This window comes from Poromitra crassiceps, assembly GCF_964638095.1.
Source record: "Poromitra crassiceps genome assembly, chromosome: 15".
NCBI lineage: Eukaryota > Metazoa > Chordata > Actinopteri > Beryciformes > Melamphaidae > Poromitra > Poromitra crassiceps.
Genome location: NC_139634.1, coordinates 2,503,533 through 2,519,790, shown reverse-complemented (window position 1 = coordinate 2,519,790; position 16,258 = coordinate 2,503,533). Strand labels below are relative to the sequence as shown.

Genomic DNA, 16,258 nt, shown 5'->3' with positions numbered 1-16,258 from the left:
AGATCATTTATATTGGGTGGAGGTTACAAAAGAGGTTGCAAAATATTGAGTATGTGCAGCGCTAAAAGGGTGTCTACAGGTATAAACTGTTAAATGTAATACTTTTTAAAGATCTTTTTAACTCATTGAGTGCCAGCCACTTTTGGAGAACGGACGCTCCCAGTGCCAGAGTTTCAGAGCGTTTTCAGTGATTTCTCGAGGCCCACAGAATATTGGGTGATATTACTATGTAAACACCGAACACGCACAAAGAACGAGGAGACTCTCTTCTATCATCAGCAAAAAAAAGTTTATTGATATCATTTTCCGTTCTTTAGTTATGAGCCGGAGAAGATAGGTTGTTTTGAGCAAAAAGAGACGTTTCAAATTAGAAGCTGAGATAATTAGCCTTTTGTGAAATGAAGCATTTCAAGCACATGACTGACTCTGAAGCTAATATTTTCTGATGTAGTCACACCTCAAAAATAATTTCCTTCAATAAAACAGTGAAAACAAAGGAATTTGGCAAAATAATATTTTTTAGCTGCAACCAGCAGCGCTGGCCCCTGCGTGCGCTGCTGGTTGCAGCTTCTTGCTGGTCTTGATTTACTGCTGGTGGGCATCAGATATTCTAGCTTGCGTTTGCCAATCCTGTCCTGCTGTCTGGGTCTGTCTGGGTCAGTGTTGTATGCTGCCCTGCGTGCCCCACCCCGCTCAACTGCAAACCCCACCTCCGTGGGAGTGTCTCTGGTGGCTCTCTGCTGTGTTTGCTCTGTACTGAAAAGTGCGCTACATCCAGCTTTTTTACAGCGTTCCGCGTGTATTTGTCACCGGCTCCCATGCTTCCAGTTGAGAATAATAACAACTCCACAACTAATCATGCAGATGGGCTATCGCAGCGGACACGGAGGGGCTCAATTGTGGCAGCAGATTGACTGCTGCAGGCACAGCTAACGTTATGCTTCATGCATATCGATGCATACGGATGCAATTTCCGTTTCCCCATGACTTCTTCTGTTTTTTCCTCGCCTTTCTGTAATCTGGAGAGCACTGTCGCCACCTAATGGGTCTGTAAAATAGCTTTTACACATTCAACATCCACCATACTTTCACAGGAGATGGATCTGGCTTTGATCCACGTCCCACCGTCAAAAAACGCAATTGACGGCTTTAGTCGTCATTGGCACTGAACGTTACTATTTGAATTGACGACTATAGTCGTCATTGGCACTCAATGAGTTAATACCACTTCAAACGAATGCACCAAAAGTGAAAATATACTCTTTCCAAGTAAACACACTGTCATTTTATTACAAGAATTGGTTGAGTTTAAGAACATTGTCCAAATGCGGGACTGAATGATTGACAGGTATCGATCAGTGTCATGATGGCCTCTTTTTTTAAGGGGAGTGAGCTTATACTGCACTGTGTCTATGCTGACCGAGAGAGGGAGGAGCTTATACTGCACTGTGTCTATGCTGACCGAGAGGGAGGAGCTTATACTGCACTGTGTCTATGCTGACCGAGAGAGGGAGGAGCTTATACTGCACTGTGTCTATGCTGACCGAGAGAGGGAGGAGCTTATACTGCACTGTGTCTATGCTGACCGAGAGAGGGAGGAGCTTATACTGCACTGTGTCTATGCTGACCGAGAGAGGGAGGAGCTTATACTGCACTGTGTCTATGCTGACCGAGAGAGGGAGGGAGAGAGGAGTGAAGTCATTTTAGGTGCATGGTTAATTGTCTCGCTCGCATGTGATCGGCCCACTTTGATCGGCTTTTTTGAGAACTCCAATCAAAGCCGATAGAGGCAATATCGGTCAATTAATATCGGCGCCCGATCGGAGCATCCCTAGTATGTAAAAAAAATTATTATTAATTGTTTTTATACAGATCATATCGACATCGGTAAATACTGGTTATCGGCCATAATAGCAATGTTAATATCGGTTATCGGCCGTAACAGCAATGTTAATCGGTTATTTATTGGGTTCGGCCAAAATTTTCATATTGGTTCATCCCTAATAGTTGTGACAATTTCATCACAATCGTGACAAATTTCCATATGGTCCCACCCCTAATCCACACTGCTTACCTGACCTCCAGCTGTTAATCCAGACATGTACACTGCTCACCTGATCTCCAGCTGTCCTCCACAACATGTTGGATGAGCCCTCCGAGGAAGGGAACCCGGACTAGTTCCAGCTGCTCCAGGTTCCGGGCCGAGGCCAAACCCGTCACCAGGGGGACATACTTCAGGGAGTTTGTCGGCCCAGCACAGTTACGCATCACAAAGGTTCTCAGGCTCACGCACAGGAAGTCCTTAAACGGCTGTGGTTTGGTGAGACGAACCCATTTTAGGTAGAGGTGACGCAGCATGGACACACAGGGGATCTCTGGGACATTCACACCTAGGAGAAACAATGGCTATGTGAAATACAAGGTTTCTGCAGGTTTCAACAAGTTACATTTAAGACTTTTTAAGACCATTATGAATGCAATTTAAGACCTTTTTCACATCTATACTAGCAAAAAAGCATGAGGCATATGTAGGGAAATCTGGCTTTGATGCTCACGATGTGAAACTAGCAGGTGTTTGCTGCTGGCTTTTTACAGTGTTTATGCAAGACTGAAGTTAATGCAACTTTAGCAACGCTAACTTCATAACACAAACAATTTAAGACGTGACAAAATCATAAGACATTTTATATACTAAATGCAGTCCACTTTAAAGTCGAGCTGAACCCAAAAATGACTTTTCTTTTCTTTTAGTTCAAATACCTGGGTATGCAGTGCACCGATTTAATAATGTATGCAAACAAAATCACAACAATCTAATTTCTTTAGTTTTTCACACTTTTTCACATCAAAAGTTCATTTTTCAAGATTTCATTGATAACAGTAATGTACAGTTTGCTGACGTCACCTAGTACTATCAAATTTCTACCCCATTTCAACCAATCATATCACAACATGCAGCTGTCAATCAAATCTTCATTTCTGGATAATTTTCTCTTCCAAATGAAGTAGAAAATGGCGCCTAGTGCCTGTCATCTGGCAGAATTCCTATCCCATAAACTAACTACTAACTTGGCCAATTGTTAGAAACATGAACAAAAAACAAAAACTATAATCTCTAATAATGCAAAGAAATGCATTCCAGGGATATCGTATTTACAGCAGCGATAATGGCGCGCGCATCCGAGAGCTTGGTTGTCAGGGGTCGCATTTCGGAGATTCCAGGCCGACGTGCTGCACTCTCCGCTCGGCAACACGAAGGCAGCTGGCTGCCTGCGGCTCGCTGAGCTCCACTCCTCCCGTCAAAAGGCTCTTCACGAGGGGAGCGCCACAACACACTGAATCCCACTCAATTTGGAGGCGGAACACGCCAGGATTGGCCAAAGCCCAATCCAGTCCCCAGAATTGTCAAATAAAATCATCGACATGATACTATGACCCGCCTCTCAACCTGTCATCTTAGACAAACTATGTTTTCAGTCTGAAACGGACTCATTATGCACGTGACGAACAGGTTCAGTTCGACTTTAAGACATTTTAAGGCCTAAAATTCAGACCCTGCGGAAACCTTGGAAATAGCTAAACATACAGTACCTACCTATTTTAGGTAGAGGTGACACAGTAAGAGCCAAGAAGTAGGGATGGGCATCGAATTTCGAATTTTCGAATAATCGTTGTTATTATCAAGGTCGACTTTTATTATTGAAATTCGAAATTCGAAAAAAAAAAATTTTTTTTTTTGAGTGAAATGTTGCATTGTCTCCCCTGATTCTAAGTATAGTCAAATCGCTTGGTTTGAGCAAGTAAAACAATTTTTATAAGCATTTTAAGCAAGGTTTATGGAAAAATTAATGGCAGATGAAATCCCATGAAGAGGGAGAGGGGGTGACTTTGGCACCCCTTTGGCACTCAGACCTGAGCCTACTAAATATTTAATGAACCACTCATGATTGTCAAAACTGTTTTTTATTTTCGAAAATGTCAATGTCATGTAACATGTTCTTTACTTCAGTGGTGCAATGCTTGTTTGAGCTAAAAATCCACAGCAGAAGCTTTTTATATTAATTAATAAAGCCGTAGACTTAGAATCAGGGGAGACAATGCAACATTTCACTCACAAAAAAAAAAAAAAAAAAAAAAAAAAAAAAAAAAAAAAAAAATACATTTTTTTATTTATTTTCGAAATTCGAATTAAATTCGAATTTGGCCAGCGAATTTCGAATAGTGTTTTTGCTAGAAATGCCCATCCCTACCAAGAAGGTATTTCTGGGACAGTTGGGATACTAAAATCGCATACGACAGACAAAACGATGTGACAAACATTATATTAGGGGTGATCAAAAATATTGATTAATTTAAGTTTCGTGATGTTTTATTTGCTGATTTTTTTAATTGATTTTTTATCCCAGAATCGATAATCACACAAAAAAAGTGTTTTTTGTCCCCACCGGTCCCCCCATATGACCCAAATTTAGATGTTGAATAGCCAACTTAATATAACAAACAACCATTTTAGGATCACTAATAGACTTGTTTGTGTCTGTTTGAGTGTCTTTTTGGGGGGCATTTAGTAAGGCTGTTAGAATGAATTTCGATATTCAAATATCATTCGATTTTAATAAATATTAATAAAACCCGGTGATAAAACACAATGGTAATCTCGTGAGCACGCAGTACATTAACGTTGCAGCCTGAGGTGGAGATGTTTAGTGGAGCATACCTTCTTGTGTGTTATTTCCCTCTCCTATATTTCCAGCAGTCTTTTGTCTTGCTGCCCTCAGCATCTGGTGGAATAAAATCGATCCCCTTGATCAGCCTTAACAAGACAGTCGTTTTCAATTGCCGGAGCCACGGGTTTTCCTGGCAACTGGACAGGCAGGGCTTTACTGTCCGGATGCTCTCCTCTGCTAGAGCCTACTCCGGAGACATGTAAATAATGATAAAGAAATATCCAACGCCCCCGCTGATGGTCTCCTTTGCTCATAGAGGCACCAGTATTTCATAACCAGTTTAAAAGTTCCGTGTAGGGATTTAATTGTAACGTTACAAAGTAACATGTGTACCATTCTTTTTATTTTTTCCTCAATATTTTATTTTCAACTTTTTTGACCAACATATGAACAAAGACAAACAAACAGGCTCAGTCAGACACCGGAAAAATAAAGAAAAGAAAAGAAAGAGAGAGAGGGAAAAAATTATGGACATTCAGTATTACGTCATGCTACCAGTCACGTAAGGTGCTTATATGCTTGTAAGAGGTATTGTGCCCGGGATCCCACACAGGGGGTCTATGAGAAATCAGCCCGGCGAATCACCCGTCACCCCCAACCTCAACGAGGTAGGCTAGAAATGGGTCCTAAATAGCAGAGAATTTCTTAAGTGAGTTGGTCCTCAGGAACCTCAGTCTCTCTATCCATATAACAGAGGTCCTATCCATCAGCCACAATTGAAAAGAGGGTGAGGAGGGGGACTTCCATTCCTTCAGGATGAGTTTCACACAGTTGTGTGTCCCATTCTTTTTAATAGCCTACATCAATGGGATTGCCGCATAGCAGCAAAGTCATGTTCTCTTCTGCATTCAGCATACAACCCAAGGGATTTCATCCGCCATTCATTTTTCCATCTACATTTCGTAAAATGCTTATTTATGAAAATAGTTTACTTGGTCTAAGCAAGCGATTCAACTATATTTAGAATCAGGAGAGACATAACATTTCACTCGGACTGAAACAAAATAAAAATGCTTTATTTTTTTTTTATTTTTTTGTCAACACGTTCACTGCCAATGACGAGTTGAGTCGTCAAAAAAAATCCAACAGTTGACTGCCAATGACGAGTTGAGTCGTCAAAAAAAAAAAAAAAAAAATTGACGGTGGGACGTGGATCAACGCCCCCCACGTCTCCTATAAAAATATTGGAGCCACCGAACGTGTACAACCCATTCCACCGACCCACTAAGTGGCGACAGTGCTCTCCAGACTAGAAAAAGTCGAGCCAAAACTGCAGGGGAACGCGCGATGAAACCATTCTCATACTGTAAAATGGATTGGCGAAAACGCTTTCGCTTTCGCGCTGATTGCTGGCGGTGGGGGATTGCAAATTTGCATAATAGATTATGGGTGCAACACACTTTGAAACACACAGCATAAATAAGACCAGAATCGCAAAAGAAACCCCGTTTCTTGGGGTTTCTCAACCGAAACCCCAAGAAACGAGCGAGCCCATCCTCGCCCAGCGGCCGCCAGCAGACAGGAGCAGCAGCAGCAGAAACGAGCTTGTGACACGCCCGCTGCAGCCAAGAAGAACACACACGGAGGGAGGAGTTTGAAGTAGAGGGGGGTTTCCTGCTGTTATGGAGGAAATTACTGTTCAAAACTATTGTTTAGATGTCTGACGTCTTACTGATGCCAAAAATGAATGGTTAAAGTGACTGTTCTATCGAATTTCACAAAAAGCTATTTATCTCAGCTTAAATTTTCAGACGCTGAAACCATGCTGTATTCAAGTGCTAATGCCTACATAACTACTAACTCTACAAACTAACTCTTTTAGACAGAGAAAGCACACATTCTATTAGTTCTTTTGAGATATTTTGTGTTCACAAAATCTTAGCAGAAAAGAATCCTCGGGTCTTGAAAGATGAGCCAGAATCCTCAAAAAAACCCTCTGGCAGAAGCTACCTACAGTAAAAAAAAAATGGCTGGCAGTGAATGTGTTAATTAAAAATTAATTTTAAATTCTTAAATAAAAATGTAATATTAAAATAATAAAGCACTGAAATTTTAATTGGATTATAGAGTAAGATTGACAGCCCTAACGAAACGAAATTCAGTCAAGGTGTTCCTGAGATATCGCTTTAACGAGGCAGAAAATGGCGTTCGTGAGGTCACAGTGACCTTGAATTTGACCTTTGACCACCAAAATCTAATCAGTTCATCCTTGAGTCCAAGTGGACGTTTGAGCAAAATGCGACAAAAGTCAGTCAAGGCGTGTCTGAGGTTGCTTTCACACATAAGTTGGTGGACTCTGTGCGATTCGGGGGGATGAAGTTGCAACATTGTTGCGATTTTCATTTGGTCTGGTTCGCTTTCACGCCTCATACACACTTACAATGGCAAAATCGCTGTTCCGCTGTGCCGCAGCGTTTTGTGGGCGTGGAAACCAGCTTCCAGCTTGGAGCTGTAGAAACGTATCAGTAGGGGTGTCATGGTACACAAAAGTCACGGTACGGTACGTACCTCGGTTTTGGGGTCACGGTTCGGTACGGTACAACGTCGGAAAAAGCAACAACAAAAAATTATTTTTATTTTTTATTGAACCATGGGCATTCATTTTGAACAGGCAGTACTAGTGCTCCACCTAGTGTCACAAACTGGTACAGCATGGCCCTGTTTAAAGCAGTAAACAGTACACACAGTGAACATACTCTTGCTTTTCTTGCTCTGCTCTCAACGAAGGCGGTCGCTTTTTCTCGTCTCTCCCTCTCTCCCACTGCCTGCTCACTCGTCCTGACCGGGCTACTCTTGCACTGTCTCTTCAAAACTATCTGAAGTAATCATGGAACTGATAAGCTGGTCTCTCAACGCAATTGACAAAAAAGAATCCAACGAGAATCGCTGGTTCGGGGGAACCTATCTGCCCAGATGGTACTTTTTCTGCGGGCTATATGATGGACTCATGGGAGAAGTGGCGGGCTGTCTGCCTGGCGGCTCTCTCGGTTGAGGACATCGAAGAAGTTTACATATTTGGATTTATGATAGCAGGACATTTGCTTCTTGGATTGAGCGTTGCCCTAGTCTATCGGAAAGTAAAAATGATGGGAGCCATTCAAGGGGCCGAGCCGTGAGTACTCAGACTGTTATGACTTCTGATCAGAATCGCAAGATGGATCACATTTTGGAGAAATTCACTGCTCTGCATGGAAGTGCTTAGTTGGAGACCATGTCTGGAGCGGAAATCAATTGGAATGCTGTTTTTAGGGATGTCGACGGTTAACCGTTAACCGGTTAACCGCCGACAACGTCATTGGTCGGTTAAGCATGTCGGTCAAACAGTTAATTTGCATATTAACTCATTCAGTGCCAGCCACTTTTGGAGAACGGATGCTCCCAGTGCCAGAGTTTTCAGAGCGTTTTCAGTGATTTCTCGAGGCCCACAGAATATTGTGTGATATTACTATGTAAACACCGAACACGCACAAGAACGAGCTGGCTCTATTGTATCATCAGCAAAAAAAAGTTTATTGATACCATTTTCCGTTCTTTAGTTATGAGCCGGAGAAGATAGGTTGTTTTCAGCGTTTTCAGGCTTTTCAAATTATTAGCTGAGATAATCCGCCTTTTGTGAAATGCAGCATTTCAAGCACATTCACTGAGTCTGAAGATAATATTTTCTGATGTAGTGACGTAGTTGTTGTGTGATGCCCTGCGTGCACCACCCCCCTCCCCCCCTCCCCCCGTAAACTCCTCCCCACACTGCACACAGCCTCACGCAACCATTATATTTTCGGAGTGCTGCGTTTGTGTGCTGCTGTCGGCTCTCAGCGCCACAGCAGGGAAGAGCCAACCCGGATTGCTGAATGGTTTGGCGTCAGGGGCTGCTTTCCTGGCTGCTAATCGGTTGGAGAAACTATACAGACAGACAGACAGACAGACAGGGACAGAGGGGCTCAGTTGTGAGCGCGGATTGACTCCTGTTCGGAGCCAATGTCAGCTCCCGCGACAGAGCAAATGGCTCTGGGAGCATGCATCGGGTTGTCTTTGATCCACGGCTTTTAGGCTGTTTCTCGGACCTGTCTCTAATCTGGACTGCACCGAGCAAGCACTGTCGCCACCTAATGAGTCCGTAAAATAGGTTATACACCTCCAATAGCTACTATAGTTGTACAGGAGCTGCGGAAGGCTTTGATCGACGTCCCACCGTCAAAAAACGCATTGGACGTCGAAGGACGTCCGTGGCATTCTACGTCACTATTTAATTGGACGTCGAAGGACGTCCATGGCATTCAATGAGTTAAATTGGCATACAACGTGTTGCCAATATGGTGTTTTTTTCCCCTCACGGTAAGCAACAATGTTAACGTAGCCTAAGTAGTTACTGTAGCAGCATTATATAGGAATTAAAAGCTCCTGCCACTGCCAGAACAACATTCATTTAGAGAAAGGCTTTTCCAAATAGAAAAGCAGTGTGCATTGTCAGCCCTGACTGTCTCTCTCACTGTCCGCCTCTCCCCCCGCGTGCGAGATGTGCTCTGTGATAAACTCAGCTCCACACATGCGCCACACCCCCGCCTCCCCTCTGCTTTGACCAGACGGGAGAAGACGCCCTGCCCTGTGCAGACTACAGCGAGCCAGTCAGTCATGCTCCTTCTGTGTTCCAGCAGCTGTCATGAAACCATGAGGTTACTTTCAATGACGCGTTTCAAAACAAGCTGCGTCTTCCACATCGATTCACTGAGGAATCCACACTTTTACCGTAAATTGAGTTCTCTCTGGGTCTGTCTGTCTCTCAGGTGTAATAATCCCACAACGATTACAGCAAGAGTGAGAATGCTCTTCTAAACACATCGGCTATTAATATATAATTATTTCTCTGCATCTCATTAGATCGGTAAAAAGTTTGGACAGACTGCTTAATTTGTTCATCCTCCCGAGTCCCGCAATGCGGACAGCTGTCAGCGTGCGGACTTGCTGCACTCGTCATGTCGTGCAGCCGGACACACAGAGAGCATAATAGCCACCTACAGCCCTCGTCGCAGATAAAGAGAGAGAGGGAGAAGCGTGGAGAGAGAAGCAAACTATTTTTTGCAGATCTCAAAAGCACTGTTGAATTAGTGAGAATGTCAGAAGGAGGAGAGAGCAATAAGCGCTTCGTCAGTGCGCCCTGCAGCGTGAAGGCTTGGGGCGGTGTCATGATGTGCTATTCAAAGTGGAAATTCGTTCAATTAGCGACACGTTTCGTTCTGAGCTTTTAAAATTAGTTTCTGCTGGTTTTATTAGACTATTTACGACACATGCAGTAAGATAATTCATTTAAGAATTGTGAGCGTGAGTATGGGTTTTTTCCCTCCGTATTTCCCCCTTCTGCAATGCGTGCAGCTCCTATCATAGCCTATCTGAGGAATGTTTTTGTTTAGATGGCTGGAGGATTCAACTTGTCTTTTCTCGTTTTGTTAATGTGTTTTTTTCTGCTTGTAGATGTAAAAAATAAACGCTTTATAATGAAAAAAAAATCAAGCATTTGTTGTGGTAATGGTTTAATGTGGCGCATTTTAATATTCTCGGTTAACCGACAATTGTCGGCTAATGAGGGTCGGTTGTCGGTCAAGAAAAATTATGATTTTCGACATCCCTAGCTGTTTTCACACACTCCCCCTAGCTTTTTGCATCCTCCTCTCCCCCCCCCCCCCTTTTTTTTCCTCTGACACATCCAAAACTGGCGCTGTATGTTATGGCAGACTCTTGCGTTTGTTGATGAGCTAGTTGCAAAGGGTGCAGCACACGCTGCGACTGGCAGCAGGGAGTAGATGGTCTTTTGGAATCTGTACATATTGCAACAAATGTATAGAGATGCTGCGATCGAGATTTTTCAATTCCGATCCGATTCCGATATTTTAGCCTCAAAACCGATCCGATTCCGATCAAATTTCGATACCCGATTCGATACCGATTTCGATCCGATACCGATACAGCACATATTTAAGCCTCTCTATGCTGTCTGATAGCTAGCAGGCAACAAACATTTTTAGCTTTACTTTTTAGTACTGATTTTGTAGTCTGGAAAACTAACTGCATTTGCACTTCCCAAATATGTAGACAGGAAACTTCTCACCTTTTTATAAATCTGCGGGATGGCTGTGTCAGTGATATAACTCCGGCTGGGCATATCGTAGCAGGGCTCCAGCTGCTCTACCAAGCGTCTAAACCCGACATTATTAACTCATTGAGTGCCAATGACGACTATAGTCGTCGATTCAAATAGTAACGTTCAGTGCCAATGACGACTAAAGTCGTCAATTGCGTTTTTTGACGGTGGGACGTGGATTAAAGCCTGATCCATCTCCTGTGAAAGTATGGTGGATGTTGAATGTGTAAAAGCTATTTTACAGACCCATTAGGTGGCGACAGTGCTCTCCAGATTACAGAAAGGCGAGGAAAAAACAGAGAAGAAGTCATGGGGAAACGGAAATCGCATCCGTATGCATCGATATGCATGAAGCATAACCGTCAATCTGCTGCCACAATTGAGCCCCTCCGTGTCCGCTGCGATAGCCCATCCGCATGATTAGTTGTGGAGTTGTTATTATTCTCAACTGGAAGCATGGGAGCCGGTGACAAATACATGCGGAACGCTGTAAAAAAGCTGGATGTAGCGCACTTTTCAGTACAGAGCAAACGCAGCAGAGAGCCACCAGAGACACTCCCACGGAGGAGGGGTTTGCAGTTGAGCGGGGTGGGGCACGCAGGGCAGCATACAACACTGACCCAGACAGACCCAGACAGCAGGACAGGATTGGCAAACGCAAGCTAGAATATCTGATGCCCACCAGCAGTAAATCAAGACCAGCAAGAAGCTGCAACCAGCAGCGCACGCAGGGGCCAGCGCTGCTGGTTGCAGCTAAAAAATATTATTTTGCCAAACAAAATTCCTTTGTTTTCACTGTTTTATTGAAGGAAATTATTTTTGAGGTGTGACTACATCAGAAAATATTAGCTTCAGAGTCAGTCATGTGCTTGAAATGCTTCATTTCACAAAAGGCTAATTATCTCAGCTTCTAATTTGAAACGTCTCTTTTTGCTGAAATCAACCTACCTTCTCGGCTCATAACTAAAGAACGGAAAATGATATCAATAAACTTTTTTTTGCTGATGATAGAAGAGAGTCTCGGTGTTTACATAGTAATATCACACAATATTCTGTGGGCCTCGAGAAATCACTGAAAACACTCTGAAACTCTGGCACTGGGAGCATCCGTTTTCCAAAAGTGGCTGGCACTCAATGAGTTAACCACCGACAGTGGCTGGTCATCGAGCACTATAAACTGGGCAATGTGCTCTGTTATAGATGAGTTTCCTGGGCCGTTCCTAGGGCGGCGCCATAGCAGCCTTTCGTGTCCCCGGCTTCCGTTTAAGTCCACATTGCGTCCACAGCAGCGAGCACATCAGAAGGCAGCAGCCGAAATATCAAAACTTTTTTACAACGATGGATAACATCAGCTACTACGTTATTAATTTAAAGTTTCTTGTACCATAACGCCATTTCTGGATTACCAGGTGCGACTCGGCAAACTAACGTTATAATCCCAACCCGATCTCCAAAAAAATTGTAAAATAGCAACGTTTGTGGACCAACGTTGCTATGTTACAATTTCGGCTCCGAAATTGTAAAATGGTAATCCACGGAGCAGTGAGTAAGTGAATACAATTTCATTCAAGTCTAGAAGTGAGTCGCCTTAAAGTTAATATCCCAGTCTTCTTCTGTTTAACACGGCGGGTATTGTGCTTCGTATTTACCATGATTTACCGTGTGTAGCCCTATTGTGTGGAGGCTATACACGGCATGTCATGTTTTGCAGTGATCAAGGCAAACTGTGTTGTTTTTGAATGGAGAGACACCTAACGTTAGTCTGGCTGACTGTGACAGAGGAGAGGACTGTAACCTAACGTTAGTCTGACTGACTGTGACAGAGGAGAGGACTGTAACCTAACGTTAGTCTGACTGACTGTGACAGAGGAGAGGACTGTGACCTAACGTTAGTCTGACTGACTGTGACAGAGGAGAGGACAGTAACCTAACGTTAGTCTGACTGACTGACAACACTTGCCTTCAAGTAAACAAAGCCGTCGTGTTTGTAGATGAGCACACGACCTACTTTGTTGCTGTGGAGATATTGGTACGCCTCAGAGCTTTTGAGATTGTTCATCGCGTTGCCGTCCACCGCCATAGACCCCTTATACAGCTTGTCAACATTGAGCTGCGCGCGCATCGTGTAGGCAAAAAGCCGTCAGCCCAGCATTGACAGACAGTGAGAACTGTGGAAAAGCCCCGCTGTCAGGACTGCTCTGTGCCCATCTGCAACACACAGTTATATTTTAGTTTTAAAATGCAGTTCTCGGCTTACTACCACAGCTTATCGCCTAGTGATAAGCAATGTTATGCATTACAGACCCATACGCACTGGCGCTGTCAATTGGCCAAGCCTAGTCATACATATCGTGCATTCCTTTATAACTGGGGATAGCGTAGATAATTATTCTGTAACTTGCAAAGATATATTGTTATGTTGATAATGCACACAACTCAATAATGACATTATGTAACGTTACTTGGTCGTTAACTAACCGAGCGATGTTGAGCAGCCTACAGTTTCAGGCAGCTTACCTGATTATGAAGAGCACTACAAAGTCGGGCATTTTTAATGATGTCCTCGTTCCAATCAGTTCAACTCAATAATGATGACATTATTTAACGTTACTTGGTTGTTACCTAACCGAGCGATGTGGATGTTACTAGCAGCCTACTACAGATACCTGATATGAAATGAGCGAGCACTGCAAAGTCGGGCATTTTTAACGATTTCCTCTTTCGGCTTGCAACCAAAGACACCTACGGTTAGCATTAAAAGCAGTAGGCTATGAGTTGACGGGATTCGGTAAAACTTTAGTCCTTGCTTTGTTGATAGTGTAACAGACTGTTCAGTGTTGTGTTGTGTTCTATTGCGTGTGTGCGAGTCTGCGTATGTTCCCTCGAGTTGCGTAGAACAGGATATGTGGGGAGAAGCTATAGCGTTACAGCCTGGCTCTATCGTTTATTATTTTATTAACCAAGTGTGAATAGGCGGACCTGAATACTCTGCTACAATAGCTTTCCGATTCTGGCATTGCACTGCACAACACAAAGACATATCTAGCTCGAATAGTTTTCCAGCCATTGGAAAACTACTTGACAGGGCTGCGCGGAGTCTGTCTTTCTGCCTCCGTCTTGCGCATCTGACGCTGCTTGTTGTCATTGTGATGTAGGCGTATAAGGGGTCTATTGATTCCTCAAAATACGCTATAATCCTGCCTGTAGTTACGTTCGGCCATTTACACATATTATCTTCCTATGTGTCCACTGTCAACGGGTGTGGGATAGACACTCTTTGGCTTTTTTGCTCTCTCTTGGGAGTTTTTCACGGGTTGCAAGACTCGCTGTCAACGTGGATTGTCTGAGGGAACCACCAGGTTGTTGACGCTTTTTATTTTCAGTGGCTTTCACAAATTCCCCATGCAGCTCGTTGTGATACTTTTTCAGGTGGTTTATTTGGTTCGTTGTGGTGTACCTACTACTGGCGCTGCCACCGCGTGGAATGTCTTTATTGCAAGTTTTGCATTTGGCTGTTGGGTCCCCTTCGCTTTCTAGTGTGTAATATTCCCACACGGCGGACATCGTTGGGTTTTTTCGCTCGCTCTCTATGCCGTTGCCGTGTTCCGTGTAGTGCTACGGTGATACCAGTTGGCTAGCTGCCTGCTACTAGAAGCCCTGTTGTAACTTGTGATCACGTGGCCTCTGTGTGCTGCTGCTGCTGCATGCTGGATAGAAATCCTGGAGCGGAGTCATGGAATGGAGTGCTTATATCGGAGCCTTGGATCGGTCATTTTCGCTGGAATCCGATCCGATCCATGTTTTTTGGCTGATATCGCGCCGATATCCGATCACATGATCGGATCGCAGCATCTCTAAAATGTATATGTATTGTATAATATTGAAGTGTGCCTTTATTACTCTCAAACTAGTAATAATGTTCTGAGTGTATCGTTTAAAACCACTACTGCCTGATGTAAACCAAAGTGCCCTTCTGGGACATGTATTAAAGTTGATTGATTGATTGATTGATTGATACTCTCTTGCATTAGGTTGTATTTTGCTGGCTCGGTCACAATGTCACAATCAGCTACACGGCTGAAAAGCATTTAGTTATCAAAAATAAATTACAAAAATTAAACTTGTGCAATTGGAGTACTACCGGGTATTTCAATTTGTTCAAATTAAGCTATGTATAAACATTCAAAGTTTAAGCCTTACCCTGTCAAACAGACAGAAAACAAAACAACCTAGTTGGTTGCTAGTAGCTAGCTAGCTACTAGTAGGGACTGAGGTAGCAGGCCAGATACAGCCAGGTATTTGCCAACTGGCAACTTTGGTAACTTCATTCTAAACAAAGAACCCCTCCCCCTGTTGTATTTGTTTTATGTAGCATTTGCTATTGATGTGTTTGATTTAAGCACTAATTTGGAATCCTATCTAAAAGCGGCCACTAGGCGGCAGTATTTCTTTAGTCAATGTCAAAATACCTACATGTTCAGTAGAAGAAGAATAAAACGGCAGAAGAAGAACAATGTTAAGATTGACAGCAAGCCTGTTACTAGCCTGTTAGCTTGTTAACGTTATTGGATGCGAGTTTTGTTTACCATGATGATTAAGTTCGGTCATCTAATGGATTATTGGAACATGACAAGGAGTCATCCCCTCTTCCTCACCGCATCTTGCTTGTCATCCCACGCAGTGTAACTTGCTTGTTTACAAGTTAGCAGCTTTGTCAGTGTTATGTAACGTTTAGCCGCTTCTTCTGGCGTTTAATTCAATTAAATTCAATGGCATTCAAACAGCGTTTAGGCTAGGGGTGGGCAACTATTTTTCATGGGGGGCCACATGAGAAACCCAGATTGTTGCCGGGGGCCGAACAAATATTGTCATGCCGTAACCCATGGATGGGCAACTTTGATGATAGAGAGGGCCACAAAAAATGTCCTCGCTACCAGGTTTTGCTGAGGGCCGACCGGCGCCAGCACGAAAGATTTGGGGCATTTGAAGTGAGGTTTAGAGGAATAACTCATTTTAAATGAACAGTTGTGATGTGATTCAGTCTTAAACACCAATATTTGATCCTTTTCTCACTCACTCCTATGTCACCACCTGCTCTCAGGGCTTGAAATTAACTTTTTTGACCACCTGCCAATATGGCTGCTAGATTTTAAAGTTACCAGCCAATTAGAATTTCCACTAGCCTAAATGTTTTTCTTGAAATAAACCAGAATATGAGTGTGTTAATTTAAGCATAAGTATCAGTAAGTGGCCCGGGATTCTCAAAGCCTGTGTTGAGGGTCACACGAACAAAAATGCACTCTTGAAGCTAAATAAATCCAAAACCAACAAGTTAATTATTATTGTGCTAACTGATAGAGCAAACACAATCTTAGAATCTCTCATACTTATTATTCTT

The 16,258-nt window shown here is 43.2% G+C and overlaps 1 protein-coding gene across 1 annotated transcript in view; it reads right to left on the bottom strand.

Moving 5' to 3' along the window:
* The window catches only part of fbxo38 (F-box protein 38), a gene marked incomplete at its 5' end in the record, with an annotated part of 165,926 nt that overhangs the window by 113,889 nt on the left and 35,779 nt on the right, over window positions 1–16,258 (bottom strand). Inside the window, one exon of the mRNA XM_083652523.1 lies at window positions 2,115–2,390. Coding sequence (XP_083508649.1) covers window positions 2,115–2,390 — 276 coding nt within the window. The remainder of the gene's footprint in view (window positions 1–2,114; window positions 2,391–16,258) is intronic.